Raw genomic sequence first — 16,542 nt, 5'->3', positions numbered from 1 at the left:
AGGATGGACGGGGCTTGGAGCAGCCTGGGACAGTGGAAGGTGTCCCTGCCCATGGCAGGGGTGGGGAGGGACCTAAAGGTCCTTTCCCACCTAAACCATTCTGTGATTCTGTGAGTGTATTTTACACAGGCAGGATGCACAGATTTAACAGATACGGGAGCTCTAATTCTTTAAAACTGAGGCTGTTTGAGAAGCACAGAGTTGTGGAGCGAGCACCCTGTGCTCATTCATAAGGCAGCAGGAATTACTGTGCCTCACAAGCAGGAGCGTCACGAGATGTGCCAGCCGAGCTGTGCCACCACTATCGCAGGGAACATCTCGTTTTGCAGTTGAGACATGGTGGTTGCACATGAGCACCAGGGAGAGAGCAGCCATCTGCCGAGGAGCTCACCTCACTAACCTGGCAGCTCCCAGCCAGGGCGGCCGCTCGAAATGCACCCCGGGGTGACCTCCCTGCTCGGCACGGACAGGGCAGGGCTTGGCACAGAGCTCGGGCTGGGTTTGGGAGGGGCAGGCAAAAGGGAAAACACCCTCGACACGACCAATTTGCCACAAAATTTTTGAGCCACTCCATCATCATAACAAAAGCAGTGAACCGAAGGTCTCGACAGCACAAGACTCTGACTGGCCCCTTTTAAACATTCTCTTTCACCAAAGCATCATCCCCCTCACTGCTGATGCAATGCAATGAAACAGCACAGTTTTACAGGAAAATCCCAGGCATCGTTAGCAAATCCTTAACTCGGCATGCCTGTGCCAGGTACCCTTCCCATAAATAGCTTGTTCAGTGCTGAGGTCAAACCTGGAGCAGGCATTCCAGAAAGTAACCTTATCCCAGGAAAGGTCAGAGGGTGGTGAAAAGAAAAGAAATAAGACAGGAAAAAAATGTAAAGAAAAGATAAAAGAAAAGAAGGAGCTGGATGTTACTTAAGCAAACCACTTCAGTACTCCAAGTGAAAGCAAATCTTTCAAATGCAGAGAGCCACAACCAGAGACAACTCCGAGTGCACTGGAGAGTTGAATCATTCCCAGCTGGCTCCAGAAATGTGAAGGGCAACTGCAACAAACCCAAGGCAATTCAAGCTTCTCTTCCCGCTTCCCATCTGAATTCCTAGTCAATACACAGGCCCTCACCTATTTATATTTTTAAGCCCTTCCTTTCATTCAAAATCCAGCATATAAAACCTAAGCCAATTTTTTCCGTTCTCTCCTACCTAATGCGTTTTATCTGAGGGCGGCCCAGCAAAGACCTGAGCTCTCCAAGCCTTTGAAAGGAGACACTTGCAAAACGCCCCATATCCAGGGTGTGCCCAAAACACACTCCGTGGAAAAATCTCTTGGGGTAGTGCCAGTTTAGCAAGAAAAACATTTTCCCCCAGCTGGAAGTCTAGCACTGCTGAGCAAGTGCAACCAGAATGAATCTGCAGGAGGAGAGAACAAAGGAGGGGGGGAGCCCATGTCACTGCAAAATGAAACCCCCAGTCTTTGAGGAAGACACCTGGGAGTACCTTTACAATCTCTTCCTTAAGGAATTCCATGTTCACCGTTGCTCCACTTGTAATCTCAGCCATGCAGTAATTCTAATCTCAGCCATACAGTCATTTTTTGTCTTCTGTCAGTACCAGCGTGAATAAAAATGCAGCTCTGAGCCGTGGCTGCTCACAGATGCTGGTGCAACACAGTGTAAAAGTCTTTTCCCATCCCCCACAGAGGTATATTAGACTTCAGTATTGAAGATCAGCTCTAAACAGGGCCCCTTTCCCTCACTCAAACACCAACTTCAAATTTCAGAGGAGACTGCAGCAAAGCAGACAAGTACCACACTGGGTTTTTAACACCAGTTCACATTCACAGACTTCTCAAAAAAAATTTTCTGCTGCTTCAGATGTTGTGACAGGCTTTTTCCAATGAAAAGTAAAGTAAATATTTATACAACCCTATCCACAGTGTCACCCACAACTCCTAAAAATTCTGAGCTACAGCCTGTTCTTACTTGCTGCCCCACTGGGTAAGGGCTACAGAGACAAAGAGCAGCTTACTGACAGTACCAGCCACCAAATCATTCCCAGTCCTCTGCGTTATCTTCCATACACCAGCCCAGCACAGCCTGAGAGACAGGGACAGAAGACCTGACTGAACAGAAGAACCCACAATGCTGCAGGGGCAGTAAAGGCATCTGCCAGAAAGACGCTTTGTCTGCATTCAACACACCAAATTCAAATGTTTTCCTGAACCACAGCACTGATCCGAACCTTATTCCTTGCACGTGTGACCCAACACCTAGTGCTGGTTCACAGAGTCCCAGACTGGTTTGGGGCAGAAGGGGCTTTCAGCCTAGAAAGATAAATTTCAACCGAAGCACCGAACTCCCTCTCGGATGAAAGACACTCACACTGCCTTATCTGAGGTCTGTGGATGGCCATCGACCTACACCAAACCCACAAAACCTCCCTGCCACTCACCAGTGAGGTCTGCACGAGGATCAAGGCTCTAATAGAAGTCAGGAACAACTTATTAGACACCCATAATATCTCTAAGAAGTGTGCTAGGACCAGCATCTCTGAGAAATAACTGACTATTCTCATTTGGCCTCTTTCCTTAAAAGCAAGAGGGACTTGGAGTGTCCTACTTACTCCGGATACCTGATTAAGCATTTCTGAACAATCAACCACTCTATTGTTCTGCTTTCAAATGCTAAGCAAGAACACTTCAGAATTTGCTCTCTCTTCCCGACTGAAAGAGCTTGCAGGACTTCTGATCAACACATCGTTGCTGAGACTAACAACTCAGACAACACATACGAAAGTTCTCATAAACAGCTGAAAAATACAGTTAACCACTGTGCTGTCATCAGTACCTACAAGCACAGCTAAAATTCAACAAAAAACAACACCCAAAGTGTCAAGCAGGTGACTGAAAAAGTGATAAAAAGTAAGAGACAAACGTTTAGGATTGCTCTGCATAAATAATTTAGTGAAATATGTTTGTGACCAGTAGGAAAAGCTTCCTTAGTCCCCATGGCATGGGATTTGATATCTGAATTACATGTGGGATCTGCCATCTGAATTACGGTTCCATGAAGTCACAGATTTGAGAAATATTATTTAATGGCCCTTGAGATACAGGCCTTCTTATCATGTTCTCACTTGAAAAACATAATCGAGGGAGAAAAACCAGAATGTCTAAATCACATTTGTCAGTCAGCTTGCACCAACTGCGACCACTCCTCAAGCAACCCCCAACCCAAGTGCCCCATGCGTTCATCTCCAACACAGGACTTGGAAATTAGTGCTGGGAAAAGCAGTTCTTTGTGAGAAATCTTAATTACTACTCCAAGCCCAGCAACTCTGAAATCCCGGCAGTACAACGTGACGCAGTGCAGGGAGGAGACAACGCACGGGCTGTGAAATGATTCACTGCAACACCAAAGCGCAGAAGGTGCTTGGATTTCCCATCAGTAAACGGGAATAATTAAAGTGTGCTCAGGCATCGTGGCCACAGGCATCATAACAACCACAACTGAACACTGTAGGGACTGTCTGACCCTTGGAAAGGTTCTGTGGGAAGCCAATGGTGAGAAGTTGGTCACTAGGAACTGCAGTTCCCTCTCAGCAGCTTGATGCAACTGTCAGCCAAACAGTGACTTTCCAGATAAGAAAACCTGAGCTGAAAGATAAGTCCCAGTTAAATATTTGGTTTCATTACCTTTTCAGAAAATTTTTCCATTGTACAGACTGAAGTTGAGGATTAGAGAGACTAAATCACCTACCACTCACCAGTTCATGCCTACATCGCTACTTAGCATAGGTCACTAACCAGCCAAAAATAATTGACAAATTCTGATTAAACTTGTCTACAGGCAAATCCAACACAACCAAAGAAACCACCACTCTGCAAAAAGCAACTACTATAAAGACGCACAAGCCACATGAAGTATTTCCTATTTATATGTATTAGCACAGGGACACAGAAACAACAGGACTTTGGTGACTTTCTAAACCATCACTCAGCCACACAAACCAGATTTCAGCCAGCAGCCCTCCAGCACTGGGAGAAATTCCATGCCCTTCTCTGAACCACATCTCACAAGCAGTTCCTGATCCCAACATGCTGATAGCAACATGAAACCATGGAATGGTTTGGGTTGGAAGGGACCTTAAAGCCCACCCAATGCCACCCCCTGCCATGGGCAGGGACACCTCCCACTACCCCCGGGTGCCCCAAGCCCCGTCCAACCTGGCCTTGGACACTTGCAGGGATCCAGGGGCAGCCACAGCTTCTCTGGGAATCCATACCAGTACTTCCCCAACCCCAAAGGGCAGCTGGGCCCTTTCACAGTCGCACAGGTTTCTCAGGCGCTGCTGCCGCCAGTCACACCCAGCCGAGGAAGCTGGGATTCTCCACAGGGGAGGCTTCAACCTGCCTTCCTCACCTCCTGGCAAAGGCAAAGCTGCTCCCTCCTGATCCTCTCTCTGCACCACTCACACCTTTAGAGGATCTCAGCTGTAAGGCAGAGCTGTGTATTGTTAACCAGGGAGCAGACACAGTCCAACGCGGTGGTCCTCGATGCACACAAAACCAAGGATGCAGCACAACCCAACCCTGCCTGCACACACCTGCCCTCCCCATCAGCTGCCTGAGAAGCAGGAGTACCTCGTTAAACCAAGCCCATGGCTGGCAGGGCTTCCCAAAGGTGTAACGAATTCCTCCCTGCTTTGTTTATGCATTACCTGATGGCCTGGTTATGCACCTGAATGACAGCACCTTCCTGAGCAGCAGGTCTGGGGGTGCTTTAAAAGGACCTACCAAGTTCTGATACATCCCTAACACTACTGGAAAGAAGAATTTCTCAGGGAGATGGTGCTCCATAGCTGAGATCAGGCAGGTCAGAACAGTACAAACGCTTCAAAGTCCGTCCTTGACCAGATACTGATTCTGGAATGCCACCACACCAGAAAAACTCAAAGGTCAGCTCTTATCTAAGCATGATGCAAACATGTCTTTGTCTCTCCTGGGTGCTCCTACTTGAATCCCAGAGGTGGTCGGTGACGTGGCCACTCACTACCAGCAGGCTCCGAGACACTGTTTGTGGCACAACTCTCACTACAGGTCTAAAGCAAACAGCAATTTTTTGGGGCGAAGGCAGGGGTGCCCAGAAGCAATGCAGAACCAAGGGATGGTGACTGAGCAATGAAAAGTTTACAGAATCACAGAACTGGGGGTTGGAAGGGACCTCTGTAGACCATCCAGTCCTAGCCCCTGCCAAGGCAGGGTCTCCTAAAGCAGGTTACACAGGAACGTGTCCAGGGTTTGGAATGTCTCCATTACACACTTAAGATACTCCATCTCGCTGTCAAAATTAAAATAATCAGGGTACACATCTTCCTTCTAATAAGTAAATTCAGAAAGACAAAAAATCCAGCCCTCCCTGAGCAGCCTCTGCACTCACACTAATGTACAACAATGGCTCTGTAGCATCAGCTGGCCCAAGGCAGCTTCCCAGTGGAAAACTCGGCTCTTCCCCTTCTGGCCTCCCAGCACTGCTGGAAAAGAATAGTATTAGATGTGCTCAGAAGCTTGTACCAGCTCTTAAGGTTGACTTGAGGAGTTCCACTAACAAGCACCAACAGGCACTGAGCCTCGGCAATGCCAGAGCTCAGGGCCGATGTCACAGCACTCATCCAACAGGACAGTCAGTGCTGGGACGGCTCATTACTGAATACCCACAGGCACCAACTTTAAATGAGGTTTGGTGGGCCTGGCCTAGATGCCAGTGTGCATACACACCAGCTTCTGAACCCAGAGACAATAGAGGGATCAGTCTTTTTATTAGCTTTCAAATCTTTGGCTTTTTAAGAGTACTCAGAATGTGAAGGCATGACTAACGCAAAGGGCGGAAAAGTCAGCAAAGAATTTCACGCATCATGTCTCTGAATGCTGAACTTCCTCTTGGGATTAGAGGAGTAGCAAAGAAATTTCACTTTGCTAGACAACACGTGAAGCCATGAAACCCATAATATGGGAAATTTAGTATTATTTTGTACAGATTTTTAATCAAATGTCTCCTCCAATAACTACTACAAGACTTACAAATGCAATTCTACTACTAATCCCAACAGTAAGTTTGTGGATGCTATAAAACAGGAATAAAGATACTGAACTCTTGTTTAAACAGCACAAGAACCTCTTTATGTCCACCCAGGAGAGATCACATGATCAGCTAGCTACCAGCTTTGCATTGGGAGAAACCAAACTCAAGTTGCATTTAAGACTTCACATGCAGAAATTCATCCTGCGCCACCATCCCAAAACACAACGTGACATTTAGCTGGAATTTGATATTCAAAAGCTGTAACATCTGGCTATCAGCACTCATCCACAGGAGTGTGTTCTCAGAGGATGCTGAAGTCACCACATGCCCACTGTTCATATCCACCCAGCTCAGTAAAATCTGTTTCACATAGCCCTTGGCCAGTCACTAACACACTCTGGACAACAGGTATCCAAATCTACTCAGTTATTTCTCCAGAGAGAGCTGAACAATCCCAGGACAGGGCAGGAATGCAAAAGTCCTGGTGACTTTTTCCAGCCTGGATGGGAAAGCCATCGGCATTCCAGCCAGGACCCCTGTGCCTGCTGCACGGAGCTTTTTGTCGACCGTAGCGATACTTCACAGACTGAGGTCTCGGTTCAATAGGTCCATCAGGGTGGAAGAGATCATCTACTGATGCAAGCAAGATTTCACACAGCCTAGACACAGAATATGGCCTTTTAAGAGATTTTTACAAAATACCGTGGTGTGCACTCCCAGGGAAAATTCTGGGTTTGGAACAAAAATTTCCCTTCCTCCCTGACCTGTCTCAAGACCTTTTGCCTTGAGAAGGATCTTCCTCCTCCACACACAAACTGACACATAATACTTATGCAAACAGGATCTAGTTAACAACATAATTATGAAGCTGTTGTCATCATTTAATGCAACTCACAGACAAGAAAAAAATTCCCAGTAATAATTTCCCAGATTCAAGAAGAGAACACACTCGCTTCACACTTCTGCTGGCACTTGAACCAAATCCTTTCAGAGTATTTTTTTTCCAAGCAGTTCACTTAACAAATAAAATGACTTCCCAATCATAAATATGCTCTCAGCTACACAGATTCAGACTGGCCTTACTTTACACAACAGGTTTACAACAAGTATTCCCATTGTAAAAAACCAAACATTTCAGTTCAGGAGACAGGACCAAAGCATCCTGGAGACAACTGGTAATGGCATTCCAGGTTTCTATCTGCAGCTCACACCACTCCAGCCAGCCAATATTTTCATGACTTGCTGCTCCATGAACCAAAGACTATTTTCAGTATGCATGAGGAATTTTATCTTCAGTGCTGCACATGCTGCAAATCACACCAAACTAGTTTTAACAATTCTTTGACCTAAGACCTTCCAAAATTTAGGGTTCCTACAAAAACTGTATTTCTATCTGCCACCTTCCACTTTGCTCCCCACCACCAGAAGGAAACAAGTGAGTGCTACTTACAGTGGTACATGGGGTTGTTCTGGGTCTGCTTTGGTCAGTTCCTCTTCTTCAACATCCGACTCTCCCCCCGAGCTGCTGTCAGTGACATCCGAGTCAAACGCCTGCTCGCTGGATCTCAAGTTGGCCATGCCACTGGCCGTGAATCTCTCCAGCTCCTCCGATATCGAATCACTCTTCAGGAAGTTACTCAGGCCTTCTGAAGTAACTGTCTCACTCGCAGCTTTCCTCAAGGCTGCTTCTGCTTTTCTGGTCAACATCAGCTGGCTCCGATGCCTCAGGGGGTCCAAAGCTGGAAGCTTGCTCAGCGTTTTCTCCAAGAAGCCGCCCAACTGCTGCTGGATGTGTCTCTCCACCTGCTTCGCCTGCACCACCTGCAAGCGCTTCTGCAGCCGTCGGGCTCGGCTCTCAATGTCTGCCTGGCGCCGCAGCAGGGCCCTCGTCCTCATCTCGGAGTCCAGAGCACTGTGGTGACCAGCCAGCAGAGAAGGTTTCTGCTCCTCCAACTTACTGCTCCCGAAGTCGGAGTGACTCGTGACACCGGGCACCCGCGTCTCCCCACTGCCGCCCTCAAGCACCCACTGCTGCTCTGTGGAATTAAGGGAAGATTTATTTGCAGTGCTATTATTGCTAAAGGGAGTTGCGTGCTCTGCATCAAGGCTTCTATGTGGAAGAGTGCAATTGGTCAACCCGGTCTTCAAGTCCCCCAATTCAGAACCTCCTGTATTATAATCAACAGTCTGGAGGGCAGCAGAAGGAGGAGCACACTTCCCACCATTCAGAGAACTAGAGTTTTCATGGTCTGAATTGGTACTTTTGGCCAGTTTCTTGGCCAAGCCATTCACAGGCGCTTGTGGGAGAGGTGGCTGGCTATTAGTACTCATTGTTTTTAGATTCTCCAAAGTGAATTCCAACACTGGTTGCCTCCCCAACAGATCACTTGTTTTCAAGAAGGACTGAGATAAGAGAGAGTGAGATTTAAGGACTGTCTGCTTGTTGAAGACTCCTTGCAGCTTCAGAGGCTCCTTTGAAGAGACAGATGTTACATCCGAGCAGAGATAAGAGGCCACTAGCGGCTGCAGCTTGCCCAGCTCTTCCTTTGTAGGGTTGTTTCGGAAATCTAGACTGGGATCCTCTGGAGCAATGGCTTTCCTTTTGGTGCCGTTGGCAGCCAGGAGGATGTTGTTGGCGTTGCCGTTGCTCTCGGCACTGCCAGGCGACAAGGTGGAGGACGGGGGAGCCAGCTTGAATCGGATGTGGTGAGCTTCAGCTGCTGCGTCAGTGAGAGCGGGCGCCATCGCAGCCATTCAGCACAGAGACACGGGAAGTCCAGCCTCTCCCGCTGCCGAGGCCAGCTCCACTGCCTCCCACTGCCGCTCCCGAGGGCAGCCTGCAGAAGGAAGGCAAAAGACACAGTCAGGCACTGCATTTGGAGGAAATAAATCAAACGCTTTGGACAACGGCAGCGAGGCTTGGATGTGACGCTTGCGCTTCGCCACACTGAGCGCAGCCTCCTCCCCCCGGGAGCCCCAGCCATGCTCAGCAGAGCCAGGCGGGCACAAGGCAGCTGGGAACAGAAACAGGACTACACAACCCAGCCCTTAGGATCTCCCAAAGTTAATGCCTGTCTGTAACTGCTATTCCCATCTTTCAGTTTATCCATGAGCACACCAGAACCCTTCCAGGCCTCCAGGAAAGCTCCAATCCTGGATGCTCCTATTCCTCAATGCCAGCAGCTCACCAACTTCATCATTAAAATCCCTGAGCTACACCTATGAAATAAGTTTTCAGTGCTTCTACTGCCAGCTTAGGGGTCTTAAAAATGACAAATGTGACTATAACATGTAACACAGACAGGGCTTGAGGGGAACAAATCTCCATATGCTTAAAATCCCAGTGGCTGAAGAAACCCCACCGCTTCCCTGAAACCTGGATTTCAAGAAAGTTGCTTCCCTGGTGTATACAAAACCCACTTTCCCAGAAGTACATTTCCGAATGAGCCAGGTGATTTCCAGTGTTAGCAATTCCCATTTCTCTTTCAAGAGCATGGATAAAGATTAACCCACACACGCACAGAGCAGTTCTACACTGACTGTCAGAGCAAGCCTGGGTTTAACTCAACTAGAGCAAATAAATTAAGAGAAATAACTAAAGACTCTTCCTTTCTCTACACTGCAGCCTTTTCCCACCCACCTTCAAGTTTCTGGTCATTCACCCACTTTCCTTACCACTAAAACTGCCAGTGTTTTGAAATGCCTTTTTAAATTGCATTCAAATAACCCACAGCACAGGCTGTGCCACCAGTGAAACAGTTACTTGATTTTCCTTTTACTGAAGTTATTTAGCATCTTCATAAGATATTTCAATGTCAACTTAATAATAAAAAGTTGCCCTGATCTCTTGCCTGATATGCCAATCCTCTAATTTCACATAAATTTGCATAAGCTTGTTGTAGCTGTTCTTTAACACACCCCAATGACCAAATTAATACACCACTTTACAGGAAAAGCAAGGACTATCTAAAGTTTTAGTATGTTTAACAAGGAAAATTTCACAGCCAGTTTTGTTTCTGGGCTCATCCAGCTGTACCACAGTTGCTCCCAAGCATCAGATTCAGGTGATTCTCTGTAACAGGGACCAGAAAGACCTCAAGGCTGAAAAGCAAAGTACTAGAACCTGAATTTTTGTGAGAAATCGGAGATGAGTTAGAGAAACAAACCCACATTCCCACGGAGGGAAGGGTCAGAATTATTTGCTCTGTGTGGTTTCCAGTGAGTACATATACTGGTCAACTGGCCAGCCCCTCACCAGGTCCAAAATACAAACCCCTCCAGAGTCCTAGAATCCCAAAATGATTTGGGTTGGAAGGGACCTTAAAGCTCATCCAGTTCCAGCCCCCTCCCCGGGGGACCAGCCCAGGGCACGGGGGATTCTGGGATTGGTCATGTCCAGCCTCTCACCAACCAGTCCTTCTCCCCAGGGCTGCTGTCCATCTGTTCATCCTCCAGCCTGAATTGATCCCAAGGGTTCTCCCTACCCAGCTACAGCACCTTGCTAACTCACTCTCCATAAAATCCAGCTTGGTGACACAGGAGGAGACAAGGAAGGAAGAACACACTCCCAGAGGAACAGACTTTAAAAAAGCTGTTGCAACTGAGATGCTGGAGGTGGGTTCAGGCTTCCCAAGTCCCCTACTCACAGAACTTATGGTATTCTGTAATGAACTACACTTTATCCTTACTAAAAAAGGATCTGTATGTCTAAAAGTTTTGACCACACTCAATGAAAATGGATTTCAGTCACCATTTGGGTCCATAAATAAAAACTGAACATGCCTATTCAGGGAAGAAAGAAAAAAAAGGAACTTGCAGGGAACTTTCCACTTGTAGCTAAGACACCCTTGGGAAAGGAGGGAGGAAGACCGTCAGAATAAAGACTTCCTCCACTCCAGCCTCCTTCCAAGACCTTCACTAGAGACACACACACTGGGAATGACTGTCCCTATCAGGTTCCCAGCTCTGCAGAAACATATGGGTTTCCCTTCCAGGGGGAACTCTGGCTCAGGGCTCTCCACCAATTACCACGAGACATCAGCAGCAGCTTCAGGAACACCCAACTGCAAAAAGAGCAGAAAACCCTCCCCTTGGTGCTAAATGACTCTTCATGAACATATCTGCACTGCAGCCAGGCAGGAGTTTGCCCAGGCTGGAGAGAGTTCTAATCTGTAGGACAGTCATCAACTTAAATTAACAGAAGTAGGAAATGGAAGCAAAACTTTGACACTGCCATTTTCTTCAGGTTAGCAAACCCATTTGAAAACAAAAAATCCTCCTGGTAAGCTACTGCAAACCTGCTTGGCTCCACTTTTCATGGGGTGGACACCATTTAGAATACTTTGGAAGCCTGGAAAGCCTCTGCTAAGAATAAGGCTTTGTTCTAGTAGCTTAAAGATGACCTCCAAAAGTTATTTGGTCTATTTTTTTTTATTTTAAGTCCTTATCAACTCTCTGTGTGCTGGACAGCACTGGCTTCTCTAACACTGAAATAGATCTCTACTTTTATGAGCAACCCCTGGAAAAGACATTAAGGAACATTTGTAAGCATGTTCCCTCCCTCTGTTTATAAGTCTGGGTTGTTATTAAAGCTGCATTACACTTATCAGGAATTTCTTCCTAACAGGGAATTGGAGGGGAGAAGGTGTTAAGGCATCTCTGAGGAAGGAGAACAAAGAAAAGGAAAGGTCATAGAATGGGAAGGGAAGGTCATTCACACAGTCTGAGGAACTTTCAGAGCATTCTGGTAAGTCTGACAATAAGGCCAAGAATTATCCCCCAATCTTTTGCCTGCTCCTGGGACCCAAACCATGCTGGCAAGTTCTACTCAAACTGCTGTCACCCATCTGTATTAGCAGATCCATGTGAGCACCCTTTTTTCACCATTTCCCTGCCAAGGGTCTTTAATTCCCACACTCAAGGTGACACATGTGGGGCCAAGAGGCTTCTGCTCTGGCACAAGCCCTGCTGGTAGAGAACTGCCAGAGTGACTGGACACTGCTCCAGTTCCACCACCACAGCTCAACTCCAGCCCAACCTGCAGCAGCCGTGGCGCAACCCCTGTGCTGGACTTCACTTGGGAAAATCCAAGAGGAGCTGCTTCTGGAAGGCCAGCGTGGTGTTTACGGCATGTCTTAAGCTAATACTGAATGAACGTTCTTCGTTTTCCATTTAGAAGTAGAGCACTGCCAGAGCAGTTAGCAGTAATTAACAGAGCAAAGATGAAAGGCTGCAGCAAGCAGGTAAAACCAGGGTAACCGTAACTCATCCATCTTCCCTCGGTCCCCAGGAGTGCACGGGAGGCCACCGAGGCAGCAGAGGCACCAGGGCTCCTCAGGGGGCTTCACCTACAACTCCACATCAGCAGCACCAATGCTCAAACTTCTTAAACACAGAGCAGAGGGAAGAGTGGGAATAAGGCCGAGGCAGCAATGGGAAGTCAGAGGGGGCAGAAGGAACACACCCAGTCACCCTACACCCGGAGCAGCATCAGGTCATGACACCCCTGAAAACAATCCTCCAGCATGCTGACTTATTCAACACCCTCTGCTTCTAAAACCCAATTTTACAATCAGACCTTGAAAGGAGAACTGGGTTTCCAAGCACATGACTTTGTGCAATACCTCAAAAATAAGCCCAAAACAAACACAGGAAGTTTTGAGTTTCTTGGGGAGAAACCAGGCACTGTGCTTCCAGTGAGGCTCAGGAGAAGATATGGGGAGCTCCATGAACTGGACACAGGAGGCAGCTGTCTAAACTCACTCCAGTTTGCCTCTGGAAGGGCTGTCCATGCTCTCCCACCAGCTGGTCTCCTCCCAGACTTCAATCCCACCATGGCACCCACCTGGCTCCATCACCTCTGCCCTCCATCCCTCCTGCACCGCTTGGTCACACCTACCTCACATATTTCTGTTCCCTGGATTACGGTCTCAATCCCTGAAATTATCCCAAATTCCTGCACCCTGAAATCCCTTCACCCCAAAGCTCTGTCCTCCCCAACACCCATTTCCTGACATACACAAAGGTGCTGTTAGAAGCAATAAAAGCAAAGTTACCCTGAAGGAAGTGAGTATTATACCAATTCCCACTTCCCCTCTCCTCCCCCACTACAGATCAACAGTGCAGCCAACTCTTGAATTCGTGTGGTTACAAACATGTTTCAGTCAAAAAACCAAAACAAAGCACACAAAAAACCCCCAAACTTGCTAAAATAAAATCCCTCTACACTTCATTTTGCAAGTAAAACACATCATCTGTGCTTCTAACCTCAGCAGGTAACAACATACAACAACTCCCTGAGCCCTACAAATATTTTCCATATCCACAACGTCCATCTACCAAAGTTACAACTATTGTGCATAACAGATTCTCAGTGTGCCTTTTGTTATCACTTTTCAACATTTTACAGTTGTAAAACAGGTGTTTACCAATTTAGAAAGGGATTTACATGAGAAGCAACTCTCAAAGCTTTAATTAAGGAAACGTGACAGGCAAGTACAGGACGATCACCTTATTGATAAGCCAGTTATCACGTGCAGACTGTGTGCTTGCAATGACCCACATTTGGGAAACAGGGGTTTTTTTTGAATATTAATTAAAAAAAGGTTAAGAACATACACAAGAACCACAGATTTTTACAATACATACACGAGTACGTTGCACAGCTATTAACGCTACAGACTTGCGCCTAACCTCCCTGGGAAAAATAATTTTAATAGTAAGAACATCCCAGAAATATTACTGAGCTCTACTTTTGTTTCCAAAGAGAAACCCTCCAGATTAAACTAAAAGCTGCTGTTTCCACTTCCTTGTCCACATGAATAGCAGAGTCTGGTCAACTCTGAGATCTCCTTTTGCAAGAGTGAGTCTCTCTTACGCCTGTGAATTTTCACTGGATATAAATAAACCAAATCAATTGCATCATCTGAGGTAAAGGAGGTTTCATCAATATGATGTCAGAAAGCAAAACAGAAGCCACAAAGCAAGATTAACTGTCATCTCTGCCAAAAAAAGTCTGGAAAAGTGAATAATTAAAAGCAAGAATGCCTTCACCTGGAAAATTAAGTGGCTGGAGACAAAAATACCCATTGCTGTTAAGCTACTCTTCAGAACAAAGTTGCAGTTCAGAGTCAAATCACAAGAAATGTGGTTCAAAAAATAATAATGGGTCAGCTGCAGAAAGCAGCAGCCTGTCAGAGACAAAAAGTAAAAAATAAAGTAAAATTTAGAAAAAGCTTTAATTGTGAAATCCAGGTCTTCCCCATCCAGTATCAGAAAGATTTTGTTTTTCTTTCGCATAATCTGGGCAAGTTGCCGAGGAAATATGAAAAACTGAACTCAGGACTCAGGGAGCAAGTTAAACAAAAAACAGAATTGCCTTTTAATTTTAAAGACACATTTTCATTCACTAGGTGCAGTCATACCCAGCTTTGCTCAAAAGCATACAACTATTCCCAAAACTCTTAACACCCCCTGCCCCATAAAGTGGCACCACCTTAATACTTCATATTTTATACTCAGTATTTTAGAACCAGGCATTGACTGTCACTACAAAAAGTCCTCTGGAGTGCCTTGTGATAACTGGCCATGTCCTCAAGAGGAAATAACAGCCCAGAGAGGAGCAGAATTAAGTGTCCCAAATCACCAGATCCCTGCCCAATCTGGCAGCCAAGTTCAAATACTTCATTCTGACTGGAGTTCAGAACTCGGTTCCTCATGACACGAGTGCACAGCTGACTGCAGATCTCAGCTTTTCCTGCTCCTCGGATCTCAGAGAGCACAGCCCACCGTGACTGCCACGGCAGCAGCCAAAAACACGGTGACAAGAACTCCAGAGCAGAGACACTTGTTTAATAAAAAGTGATGGTCACTCATACATCACAGGTTCTTTTTCACAGGCCGTAATTACAGCCTGAGCTGGGCTTGCTCTTCCTCATTTAGTGCAAAGCAACTTCACAGTAACCTTCTCATCACATCCTCTGTCACTGCAGACTTGACAGGAAGTTATAAAGATTTCAGAGAGATGTTTCCCAACGTCTGAGAGCTGAAAATGAGAAATCTTTAAGATCCACCTTCTGCTAAGGCCTCTGAGGCCTGAAGCAGCTCCCAATACAGAAATATATATTTCAATTAAATTTCTCTTTCCACCAAATCTGAAAAAAAAAAAAGTTTGCAACAAGAGATTAACTCAGGCACAGATGAGGATGAGGCCTGTTCAAGGCTGACAGCTACTCCCATTTCCCCTCTTGAGATGTGATTTTGTTACCTTCTTCCCTCATTTTATCAGATAAACAGCCCAGTTTCATCACCATATTCAGATACTGCACTGTCAAAACCGTACTCTCCAGAATTAGGTCTTCCCGACTATTCACATCTCCCATTTCTCCATTTGTCTCGCTCTCCAAACTCCAGCAGTCACCTGCTGGCTGTGCCTCGTGGCAGGGGAGATCCAGACTGATTTTCTAACTTCAAAAAACCTGAACGAGACCTTATCCAAACTCTCCTCTTCCAAAAACACAGCTCTGAACTTGGGCTGACGAGGACACGCGCAGGGTTTAATGGAATTATGTTTACTCGAGTCCTGCATCACCCAGACTCTTGCTGATTTGGGTATGACAACTCCTGGCCCAGCTGAGAAAGAACAGAAAGCTTTTATTCCAATTTAAACGATTTGTCACAGAAAACTGCATCCTCAAACACGCAGCCAAACTCCTGTTTACAGGGAAGGATTTTCAAACCGAGTCTCTGCTGCTTTTCATTCCAGATAGACATTGTATTCCTGGAAGTCATGAGCAGGGACATGGTATTTATAAAATGCAGCAACGGAAATGGTGCTTCTCAGATCACCTGCCATTGCTACTGCCCAGTGCTCAGAGCTCTTTTTAATGGAAGGATAAACACTGGGAAGAGAGGCAGGCGTGCAGAACTTACTCATTATTTGGTCTCATCACTATGTGATCCACCTGAGACCCTTCCAGGAATTAAATTCCCATTTAGGCCTAAGTTGGCCCACCTGTTTCTCTCATAGTCCAATAAAAAAACAAACAGAAAAAATGCAAAATCAGGTGCTGTTTGGGTATGGGCTGAGATAGCACTGACCTACTCTCAAAAAATGGTCCCAGAAAAAAGTAATTTTCCAGAAGAGGAAAATTGTATGGAAGGGGGCGGGGGGAAGGCACACAAATCAAAATATGTGCTGCTTGCCCTTTCTCCCACTCCCCAAGCTTTACTCTTTCCCTTGGGTTGGGCCTAAGAATCCTCAGGCCTTATCTTCACCTCGCTATCCACTGAGTCTCATCCTCCATGGAAAAGCCTTTTGAGGCTCCTAAGGACAGGCAGCAAGTGGAGCCTGAGCAGGGAAGGGTGGAGTGCTGGAACTCCAGAGACAGTCTTTGTTCTGGGCGTTCATTAGATAATGGCAGTGGCCTTCACCAAAACACAAGTTATAAACA

The 16,542-nt window shown here is 46.4% G+C and overlaps 1 protein-coding gene across 5 annotated transcripts in view; it reads right to left on the bottom strand.

Moving 5' to 3' along the window:
- KANSL1 (KAT8 regulatory NSL complex subunit 1) overlaps positions 1-16,542 on the bottom strand; it is an 81,581-nt gene that overhangs the window by 54,631 nt on the left and 10,408 nt on the right. For all 5 annotated transcript variants that reach the window (XM_068996282.1, XM_068996284.1, XM_068996281.1 and 2 more), the window contains one exon: positions 7,542-8,928. In XM_068996282.1, coding sequence (XP_068852383.1) covers positions 7,542-8,845 — 1,304 coding nt within the window. In that variant the 5' untranslated portion in view covers positions 8,846-8,928. The remainder of the gene's footprint in view (positions 1-7,541; positions 8,929-16,542) is intronic.

This window comes from Aphelocoma coerulescens, chromosome 27 (assembly GCF_041296385.1).
Source record: "Aphelocoma coerulescens isolate FSJ_1873_10779 chromosome 27, UR_Acoe_1.0, whole genome shotgun sequence".
NCBI classification, from domain to species: Eukaryota; Metazoa; Chordata; class Aves; order Passeriformes; family Corvidae; genus Aphelocoma; species Aphelocoma coerulescens.
This window is presented reverse-complemented; position numbering and strand designations above follow the sequence as displayed.